Source organism: Triplophysa dalaica, chromosome 7 (genome assembly GCF_015846415.1).
Source record: "Triplophysa dalaica isolate WHDGS20190420 chromosome 7, ASM1584641v1, whole genome shotgun sequence".
Taxonomy (NCBI): domain Eukaryota; kingdom Metazoa; phylum Chordata; class Actinopteri; order Cypriniformes; family Nemacheilidae; genus Triplophysa; species Triplophysa dalaica.
This window is the reverse complement of record NC_079548.1, coordinates 21,941,337-21,952,929: the sequence shown is the minus strand read 5'-3', so window position 1 is coordinate 21,952,929 and position 11,593 is coordinate 21,941,337. Positions and strand designations below refer to the sequence as shown.

The window sequence follows — 11,593 nt, the reverse complement described above, 5'->3', positions numbered from 1 at the left end:
GTTAATGGATGAGCTGAAGGTCCATGAAATTTATGACGCTCATTAGCTCAGCATCACTCCCGCTCCCTCTTTCACAGCGAGGCGTGGGATGGACGCAGTGTTTGCGTGGGGTGATCTTTAGCCCCTGCCCTGGGATCGGACAAACACTTATTAACTGAGAGGAATGCAAACACGCCGAGACTTTAAAACTGAAACACTGGAGAAAGAGGAAGAATCTACCCCCCATCCAGTCCACACACACCTCAAACATAAGAAAATTAGCCATGCAGGGAATCTGCTAGAACTTTCTAGAAGCGTGGAATCTCCCCGAGGGTGTCAGCCGTAGAACGCGGTGACCTTGTGGAGCGTTTGTGTTGTGTAGATTTATCAGTTCATATCTTGAGTTTTTGGAAGTAGCTGAATTAAAAATTAATAAATGATGTAACGCCTCCGAGAACATGTGTTTTCTGGCGTGAAGATACTTTCTGGTTGTGCTTGAGAGACTGAGCGGCTAGACTGGACATGACTATTATAACACAATAGGACACGGCGAGGTGGTGGAAACTCTGTTAGGGGTGTGTGTGAAGGAGGGTGTTACATGTGTTACTGTGTTGGTGTGAGACATGAGAGTTGTGAATGAAGGTTCTGGGGTGCACTGAGGTCAAATGAACAGATTACTCTGCTGAAGGAAGCAAAACGGCCGAACGAGTCTGTGACGCTATGAAAGCAAATAGTTTGACATCAGCGTGGCATTGTTTGCTAATAGTTAAACGGTTTTAGCTTCTGCATTACAGACCTGTTTGCACAGGATTCTTACAAGGGATGGAAGAATCTTTGATTTGGGGATTAAGAAGTTTCCATGTTTAATGAGCTATGATGCTAATTTACATTTACATTTAGGCATTTGGCAGACGCTTCTATCCAAAGTGACTAACATTGCTTTATCAGATACATTTGCATAGGAATTTGCAATCCCCTGGGATCGAACCCACAACCTTGCGTTGTTAACGCAATGCTCTTACCACTGAGCTTGTTAAATAAACAAGCATTAAATCGATGGTGTAAAGTATTTGAGTAAATGTAATATGTTACTGTACTTGAGTATCTTTATATGCTACTTTGTAGTTGCACTGAATATTAAAGATATTAGCAATTTTTACATACTTGACAACATTTTTGAACAAGTATATTTACTCTTTACTCCACTATATTTGTAATCGCATTACATTTCGCATGGCACCTTACTTTTGCTACAGCAGTTCATTCTTTCTGCTGCAAAAGAAGAAACATTGCCATTTACAGGGCATCAAAGGCACTACATCTTGTGCATTTTTGCCCTTACTTATTGAAACTTGTCAACATGGCTTCTTTATGTGAAAGCAGGTTCAGGAGGATATATATGGGGTTTTGTTTGGGGAGAGGACGTGACTGCAGCTGGCGATAAGGCTTTGATATTTGTAATTTTTTACCTAACATTATTTTATTTATCTGTTTTACTGAGAAACCTTTTTAAAGTATATTGGTTTCCTTATGAGCGCTTGAGCTTAAGTGAGACTTGGGTGTTTGTGAAAGACGTAGGCTAAGGCGTCGACCTTGATTTGTTGCAATTTTGAGGTGTTTGATAGGATAACTCTCTTCACTAATCAACTGTTTCTTGTTTATCACTGACATGTCTCTTAAAGGGATAGTTCATCCAAAAATTTAAAATATGTCATTTACTCACCCTCGGGTTCTTTCAAACCTGTATACATTTCTTTGTTTCAATGAACACAGAGAAAGATATTTGGAAGAACGTCAGCCATTTTCAGTTCTGGCACATCATCCACTACCATAGAAAAAAAAAAAATTCTTCTGTTGAACACATAATGAGATATTTTAAAGAATTTAGGAAAACCATTTACCATTTCATTCTTTTACTACTATGGTAGTCAATGATGCCCCAGAACTGAAAAAGAGTAAGTATGACAAAGTAATTTATACAGGTATGAAATTACATGACAGAATTTTCATTTTTGGCTGAACCATCCCTTTAAGTGTTTAATACAAGTGCTGCTTTGAGCCTATATTCAGTGTGAGTTAATACTCAAGTACTGTCAAAAAACAGATACTCTTATGACTTTTACTCAAGTTGTTTTGGAATTTGTGACTTTTAACTTGAAATGGAGTAATTTTCACTGCAAGGTATCTATACTTTTACTCAAGTTGTTTTCGGATACGCTTTACACCTCTGGCATAATAAGACTCCAAACTTGCTTAAAACCTATTTACCCAAAAAAAACTTTTTTGTGTTTACTGTTTAAGTTAAGTCTCTTAATATGAACTCTTTGTCAGTCTGCCTATCATTTTTGGACGGTTTCAAAACAACAACATAAACAAACGTTAGCTACTTTGCATGCACGCTTTTGTGGCCTGAACTGAACTTCTGGTACACATCCGCAAAGAATAGAGTACCTGCAGATTATTTCTGATAAGGAGCAAGTAAATTACAAGTAAACTACATTAGCTAGCAAGTTGAAAGTATGTCTAGCCCGTGTTCATTTGGGTTACCAGTGGAAGAACTGTTACTTGGCTAAGCCTGACAAAGTTTCATGAGCCATTGTTTATTCAACAAAATATATAGGACCACAATAAAATTCATCAAATTGTTTATTTAATACAACTTTTATCCAATAAAATATTCATATAAATGAACCGGTTTATTATTAGCCACTAGCCAGACCAATCAAAAAACAAGGCCCGACAACTTCGAGCCAGTCGTGTGCATCTGACTAAACCCAACAGTCTGCACACATCCATCCAGAAACAGCTCTCTTATCCACACATATCCGACTGATTCAGTGTTTTAAAAAGCAGATTAACACCGTGAAGAAGTCAAATACTGTGAACAGCTTTCGCACCTCCTGAGACTGTGGAGTAAAGCATTCCTGAGTATGTGGAGAATCACAAACAAAGCTAGCGCGTCACTTTTGAATCAGCCGAGGGGTCGTTTGACGTAATCGGGCACAAATCTGTCACCCATTCAAACTATGGACTGTACAATTAACAATAGAAAAAATGCCTTGAAATTCATGCCACGACTATTTTAGGAAGTATTTATGAAAAAAAATTATATAAAGGTATTAAGATGCAGCAACAAGCCTATGATAATAGTTAAAATGTAACAATAGTTCATTATAATGAAGTGGGCTGTTGGATGTGATTTCATAGAAAATGGCAATTTGACGTCAATCGTCTTTAACTCACACGAAGAGAAGTGAATAAGCCTAAATAACCTGCAATTTGATGTTTTAAACAGACGGCGATATATAGACTCAACGGATAGGAACTACCATTAGTTCAGTGCATCCCAAATCGCACACTTATGCACTATTCTACACCATTTTGTAGTCTAGACCGTTTCATCTGACCCCCAGTTAACTTCCGGATTTTGTTTGTCTAGTGTCTTATAATATAACTATTTGATATATTTTTTAATTTATATCAATTTTTATTTATATTATTATTTTACTGTATAATAATTGTATTAAATAAACGATTTGTTGAATTTTGATGTATGTTCATTTGATTAAATAAACAGTTTGTTGAATGGGTCCTGCATATAAAGAAATCGTATGGTACACTGACATCTAGCGGTTGAGCTTGGTATCGGAGTCTAAATTTAAAATATTGGAGAGGCAAATTTAGCCAAGTAACGGTTGTTCGGTTTCTTTTGATTGCTATCAGAAATAATCTACAGACACTCGATTGTTTGTGATGTGTACCGGAAGTTAAGTTGGGGGTCACTGTATCCGCAGTAACGTTTGTTTACGTTGTTAAGATGAAAATGTCTATAAATAGTGTGAGTAGTACGTTCACATTTAAATTTCTCAAAAAAGAAGTGCACTTAAAGTACCGGGATGATGCACTTTTTCGACCGAAAAAAGGAAGTGTGGACACTTCACGCATTCAACGGTCACAGTTTTGCCAATGTAGCAGAAAGTGCAGTGCATAGTATGTCATTTGGGACACAGCTACAGTTTTGTTTAATGTAGTGACATCATTTCCACGAAAACAGGGCACCTATTTCTTCTAAAGGAGCATACTAGTTAATAGATTTTCTGCATACTAAATATATTACATATAGCGCTAAGAGACAAAGTTGATTTTGGTGTCAATATTATATCCAATATATTCAGCGTAGGACTATATACAAAGGACATGAACACGGAATGTGATGCATGACATTACTCTTGGTATAAGACTGTTACTGAACATGTCATGATGTGCATCTCTCTGCATGGGTGGCCTCATTTGGTCAAGAGAGACACCACTGTCAGCTTAAAAGGCGTTTGTTACCATGGCAATGGCTGGGACTTGGGAAGCTATCTGGCTTACTGGAAACGTGCTTTATTGTTGACTATCGGGAAGGGGGTGGAAGTGAGTAGGGATGTAGGAGGAGCTGGTAGTATGCTTGTAGTTGTAGTGTGTCAGTCTGCAAGGTTTCTTTATTAGACATGTGTCTATCTTGTGTTTGTGGCTGAACAGTGTGGCCATCGGGGTCGAACAAAAGAGAGCTGGACGTGGGCTACAATGAAAGTTATGAGATGCAATATGCAATATAACAAGCATTCTGCTCTGTTGTGCCCTATACATTTTGACAAGTGCAGTAGACCATCTAGGTATACATATTGAAATTGTTTATATTTTTTATGTTTTTGTGTTATTTTGAATATAACTCGTGCTGTTGTCACATGACCTCATCAGCATGTAAGAGTTCAATGGTGCAACCATATTATATCACATTATGAACTAAGACAAATAGGTGTCAATTATGAGAAATGATTTCTAAACTATTGTAAATTCATTCGAATCAATAAAAAAAGCATTGCCCTCTACAATATGGCTGAAATCCTGTATCTAAGACTATATCTATAACACTAAAATGATGTGACACCAGAATCTATTGTAAAACCTTCGGATTTCTCTCTGCACTGTTAAAAGATTACAGTTTCACATGTGTTCTACATGCGAACATGAAGGGAATATGTACTGGAAGAAAATTACCAGTACATTTTCCAGCTCATTTTCAAGAAACACCACCATTTCATATAGATTTAACCAGTCACTAATCTAACTTTACAGTGGTTAACAGTGAAAACAAGTAAAAACAACAGTGTGTGCTCCCACATTTGTAAATCGTTTAGGATAAATGAATAATCTGTGAAATTAATAAAGTAACCTAAGTATTGCAAAATGGGCCACAGCGCTTAATGCTTCAGATGGTCAGAATTTTATGGTACTGTATTTTGCAAATGTAGCCTTTTTTACTGAATATCAATAGAAAAATACATAGATGATATGTTTACAATGCATAAATGAGCACAATATGTCTGCATACAAATCAGAATACATACGAAATGGACTGAATAGTATTAAAGGCCATTGTCTTCAACATTACTTTGCTTCCATCTACTGGTGACGTCAGTCTATTGCATGTGTGGACACGAACCCTTTGCGCATTAGGACCATGAACACGCAGCGGCGTCAGTAAATATGGCAGACAGCGAAACATCGGCAGATGCTCACAAACACAAGATCTTTCAGGAGCTTCTTAGGTAACTTTCGTCATTAATGACGTTATTTGAATTAAGGATGAAAAGTTAGATGACTTAGCTCATTCATTTGTAGTCTTACATTAATATTCGTTACAGCAGCACTTCGCTGCGCGTGCGTGTTCACAGCAAACTTTCACTCGTCAAGAAAAGGCAGATAACTGCTTGAATAAAATAAATCATGATATAATCACTCGTATTATAAAATATATGAATATATATATTAAATACTGTAGTTCTAAATCCCACCTCTATGTTATTACTTCAGCTTTCTGTGTTATTGACGTGCTGTAGCGGCGTGGTTTGGTTTCAGAATGCTCAATAATGTTTACCGAGAAAGTGGTTTCAAAACGAAATTTAGATGAAAATAATACTAATTGTTTACGTGTTAAAGTTGAAGTCTGCAGTTTGTTTGTCAACCCTGTAAGCGGTGTGACTGATGTAGACACACATTTAATACAAACATTTATCTTAAAAAACATTCAAATTCATTAGATCATCTGACAAATATGAGCCAAAACATTTCTGGCTATGTCCAAAACTGTCCAGTGTATTGCGACCACAATATCAAAACTTCATAAACCACAAGTGCAGTGTGAGATCAAATGTCAGAGACTGTATAATGTTGTACACTTTGTGTTTATTAAATACATGTTTCGCTTGCAGTCCATCAGAACTGTTTCAGGCAAGATCCCGAAGTCACAAGATACCAGTGAAGGGTCAAAAAGATTTTCTGCCTAATGCTTCTGAGCATCAGAGGACTCGACTACAGCAGAGTCTGGATGAACACTGGACGCTGCTGCAGGAGGAGAGAGTCGAGAGACTGTCAGTAACACATCTCACAAATGATACATACAGTAGACACTGTAGTCAATCTTACAAAAAAATACATTTATTTGCATACTTCAAAGTAAATACTTTTGTATACGTTTTTATGTACTCCACAGCAATATACATTATGTGCTAAATGCACATTTTTATAAAAGCATCTGCCACATATTTGAGTGTAAATGTATTGTGTTCATTTTCTTATGGGTCTGAATAGGGGAAATCTTGTGAAAGCTGTGTGGGTCCCTGAAGAAAGACAAGTGGAATTGCAGTCACCAGCAGTGAGTGAATGTCAAACATCTTTCATCTTATATAATCAAGTCAAATGATTGTTATAGCGTGTTTTACAAATTGCATTGTGTCAAAGTTGTAAAAGTAATCTCATTTTAGTGATACATCTGTTGGTTTTTCCAGGGGAAGTTTTGGCACTCCATGGGTTTTTCAGATAGAGGAAAGCAGTGCCTACAGGCTGAAGAGGCGCTCTACCTCATGGAATGTGTGAGATCTTTAATATTCTAAATATTTAAAATAAAATCAATCCCTGTAATGAATCAAATAGGCAGTGCCACCTGACACCTGTCCTCTCTTCTCTGTATCTGTGCAATATTTTCTGCTGGATTCAGGGTAATGTGCAGGTCTTCTACCATGATCTTCCCTTGTCCATCCAGGAGGGATATGAACGATTCCTCTCTTCCGAAACTCTGACTCTTCACCAGTATCAGGTAAGTCTCTGTAGTCTTCTTGAGACATTATTGAGAAACAATTCTTAAAGTTACACTCTGTGATTTTTTTCTTAAGACAATTATTTTGTCAAATGCTTACAATTATTTTGATCCATAAACGATGAGATCAGCAGTACTCAAAGGGGTCATATGGTACAAATACGCTTGCAGTATTCGACCAATCACTACGCACTGGTTAACTGGCCAATCATAGCACACCTCGCTTTTTAGAGCCATGAGCTTTGTAATAAATCTGCGTGTTTCTGAGAGGCGGAGCAAAGAGGAGATACGAACATGCACGGTATGTGGAAAATAAAATATTTTTGAACCTTAAATCATTTATACACATTAAATTACATCTAAAACAAACGATAATATTCGTTTTAGCCGTGTCATATGACCCCTTTAAATCACACCAGAAATAGGCGAATACAAGCAATAGATAGTATGAAACAGCAGCAACAGGTGTCTGTATGAGGTCTATATGAGGTCCAAGACGCCTGGCACCAGGAAGAAGAAAACTTACAGAGTGCACCTTTAAACATTTATGAGTGTTATTTATCGTCCTTGATATAGGTTTATGGACATTTGAAAAGGCTGGGGTATGTTGTGAACAGATTTGACCTCAGGTAATAACGTGTCAACTTTTATTTTGTAATATACATTTTCGTTCAAGTTTGTGTACAGGTGTATAAAAAGTATTACGAATGATTTCTATTAAGAAGCGTCATCTTTCACACAGTTCAGTACCATCTGTATACGAGCGACAGCTCAATCTGCCAGCATCAGTAGACAGTAGACAGAGAAAACCGGTGAAGAGGAAACGCAGTCAGAGTCCCGTCTCCAGGTACACGCAAACTAACTCGACTCACAAAATCCCTTTAATATTCTTCATAATCACTGTCTCCATCATGTGACCTCAGCGACAACCGTAGCACGTCGTCGCTGGAGAAGAAAACAGCTGAACACCAAAGTGAAACCAATGAGTCACTAGCAGGCCAAACTACTCCAGATCAGCCTCTGGAGGAGCTCATGGAGTCACTTCCAGCTCCAGAAGACTCTTCTGAAAGGACATGGTGGAGGGAAGAGCGTATCCAGACTCCATCTGCACAGTCCCAAACCAGAGCTCCTCGCTGGGACTTCAAAAAGCTCTCTTTCCCAGACCTGGGCTCACGGTCACGTTCGGCCTGTCTGGCGTCTCCGGACCCGAGCCTGTTGCCTGGAGCTCTGGAGGTGGGCGACTGTCACATGACTCAGTGGCTGAGAAGGCTCAACGTGAAGGAAGAGAAGCTGTCACGACGGGAAAGGGACCGCCAGAGAGATCGAGATCGCTACCACAGGGATATTAATCGTGACCCCAAGGTACGGGACTGCAGGAACTGGGCGGAGTATATCAAGCTGATGGAGGAGAGGAGGAGACAACAGCAGAAGCAGAGACCCTCACACCTGTGGGAGAGGGAGGTGACGCCTCTGACTCAGCCTGGCCAGTGCACATCACACCGTAAGAACGCACACTCCATCAACTTCCCTTTATAACGGTTAACATCAGGAATGGATGTAAATAACACAAATATACAGCCGTGGAAAAAATAAAGAGACCATTCCACATTTTCATTTCAAATCCACGTATCTAGGTGTATTGTGGCTGTTTCAGTGCAGTGTCTGTTGAATTTCAACAAAAATAAAACCTCAGGAGTGACATAAAGTCATTCAACAGCAATGTGAAAGGCTGACAACATGACAACTGTGTTAAAAATCCAGGTTTTCAAATGACATTGAAATAGCTAAAAATGAACATTAATTTGAATTAAAATAACAAATAAAGGCAAATTCAAAATACATATACAAATCAATAAAACTGGAAAAAGTTATAACTAAACATTTTGTATATCCTGTTGTTTGCGCAGGTGAAGTGATGGAGCGGATCAGCATTATCAAACCTTCAAGCTGGTCGGAGGGTGTTTCCAGGTATATATAACTCACTGTCTGTTCTTTTGTAAGCCATTGAGGAACACGTCATATTGATGTAATGTCATTTATTACTGACAGCTCCATTTTTCATTTGTCACTATCGCATGTGTTTTCTCAGAACACCCCCAGCTGACCAGTGGAAGATTAGCTTTGATGTTTACCAGCCGGACACGGTGGCCGAATTTAAAAAGAGCCACCCCGGAAAGCCCTACAGCCGCATGTGTGTGTGCAGGTAAACACACGGACACAATGCCTTCATATGAGAGAGTCTCTTGAGTTATGACATATATCATGATGCACACAATCAGTGTTTGCTGCTGGGGTAGAACAAGCATTTCATTATGTTGATTTTGTCTTGTCAAAGCTGGAACACAAGAATCACACTCTATATCTGTGAATGCAGACAATAGCAATGGCTAAGTAAATATGTGATTTATTTAGAATGAAAACGAATAAGGATTAAACATTTACTGTATTTAAACTATACTGAAAAAAGAACTTGTGGATTTTACTTAATAGAACAATAAATGTAAATGTATAAAAGTAAAATGTGCTACTATATTTCAAGTGCAATTTACTAACCAGACCGAAGTCAATTCTACTTATTCAATACATTAATGTAAATATAACTAAGTAAACAAAAAATATTACATTGAACAAAAACATGCGTCTAACTCAAACTTCATGGTTCACTTCCTTCCAAATTGAAATATATTTTTTTACAACATAGATCAGCTCAATAAACTCAATAAGTGAAACCACACACTTCATGACCAATATCATATAACATCCCTCATCCTAGGCATAAGCACCGCTCTTCTCAACAGTGGTAACCCAAACTTAAAAATAATACCAAAGCTCTCCTAAATCAAAGATAAATGAACAAAAAACGCTAACACTAAATCTTTCTTTTTACTGAAAAACATTTAAAATGACAGTTAATCTGGAAATTAATCTCCTAATGCATTCAGATGTAAGGCATGCTGGGAACAACAGATCAACTGCCAAGGCGGTTACATCTACAAAAATGATTTATGTTGTCACAAAATAAATCTTTAATTAAAACTACTCAAACAAAATAATTAAAATCTTAATAACCAAAATTAGTAGAATTTATTCCGGAGATTTTTGTTATTTTATCTCAAATGTTTTGTTTAAAACAGGAACATAATTCTATTAAGTACATTTTAATAATGTCTTTTCATAAAATCTTCTCAGGCACATAATCATTTTTTGTCAGTGTAGTTGTACCGGTCTGACTTAATTATTATATTATTTTACCTAAAAATACAGATCAATAATAGGGCTATAATGAAGCACTCAGCTCACAACTCAGTACTGGCTTCACCATATATTATACATTTTTTTTAATATTTCAGCAGCACTCATTGTTGTCCTCTCACAGTTTCGACGGCCCTGTACCTGATCTGCGCATCATGAAGCAGTTGTCCTGCCAAAGTGGAGATGTCCCAGTGACTTTTGCGGTGGTGGATCACGGAGACATCTCCTTTTACTGCTTCAAGAACTTCAGACTGCCCTCTGATGTGTATTAAACTTTTAGGAGTGAACGCATCCACATTTCATCTGAATTGGATCTTATTGCATAAATGTTCATCTCAGGGTATTCATGTGATTTTATTAAAGAGTAAAAAGAATTGTGGCATGCTTCGTTTATACTGTTACAACCAACACCAGAAGACACTGCATGTCATTTTTACACCAGCGTAGTTTAAGCAACCTTATTAACTTACTTTGTCAATCCGGGTTCATTCAATGGTCAAGCTTTGTTTTTATGGACTAGTGTATTTTTCTGCTTCATACTGCCTTGGTTTACCCGTATTCACATAGATGACTATTCTTTCTTGAATCCATTTTGCAACTTAAGCGAATCTAAATAAATAATAGCCATCTATGTGAATACAGGTAAACCAAGGCAATATGAAGTTACAGTGATATTTGGAACGGTCAATGTTTGGCACGTTGCCTAAATGTTGCCAGCGGTCACTTAATAAAGCAATGATTCAGATGTCATGTGCTTATATTGTATCTTTCAAAGAATGTACTAAGACGCATCTGTGGGACGTCAGAGTTGTTGAAGCTTGTTGAATTATTGGTGTTCACCTTCTGAAACAGTGTGCACGTTTACATGCAGAAAATAAACATATATCTATCAAAAACCAGCTTAAAAAGAACCTGTTTTCACGCGTTTACATGCATAGTTATAAACCAGCTACACAGAAAACCGCGTTTACACGGAAGGTTCTCGCGTCCAGTGACGTCATCGTCGATAGTCTGTTTAGTAATTAAAAATGCAGCCGGAAAACAGTCAGACGCTGTATTTTTATATCTCTTCTCGTGTCCCCAATACCTGCATATGCAACTTAGTTCTTGATTTTGACGTTCCTACATCAACTGCATGATTCGAGAGACTTTTATGCGTTATTTTACTATTACTTCCGTTCGGGACTTTTACTACTGTGCTTTCAGACATGCTTACATAAA

At 37.6% G+C, this 11,593-nt stretch overlaps 1 protein-coding gene across 1 annotated transcript; it reads left to right on the top strand.

The window, feature by feature from the left end:
• The first annotated feature begins 5,474 nt into the window (after positions 1-5,474).
• Positions 5,475-10,746, top strand: LOC130426312 (tRNA-splicing endonuclease subunit Sen54-like). Its single transcript, XM_056753014.1, has 11 exons — positions 5,475-5,573; positions 6,237-6,395; positions 6,616-6,679; positions 6,813-6,896; positions 7,022-7,120; positions 7,697-7,749; positions 7,863-7,967; positions 8,044-8,621; positions 9,028-9,088; positions 9,210-9,323; positions 10,497-10,746. Exons 1-11 carry the CDS (start codon positions 5,512-5,514, stop codon positions 10,642-10,644), a joined length of 1,527 nt encoding a protein of 508 aa, XP_056608992.1. The 5' UTR covers positions 5,475-5,511; the 3' UTR covers positions 10,645-10,746.
• Positions 10,747-11,593: the final 847 nt, after the last annotated feature.

Bases quoted from the DNA above. Each gene is read 5' to 3' on its own strand.
- LOC130426312 (XM_056753014.1), top strand. From the start codon at position 5,512: ATGGCAGACAGCGAAACATCGGCAGATGCTCACAAACACAAGATCTTT. The intron at 6,680-6,812 runs GTGAGTGAATGT...TGGTTTTTCCAG, and splicing joins TGGAATTGCAGTCACCAGCA to GGGAAGTTTTGGCACTCCAT. The intron at 6,897-7,021 runs GTGAGATCTTTA...TGCTGGATTCAG, and splicing joins CGCTCTACCTCATGGAATGT to GGTAATGTGCAGGTCTTCTA.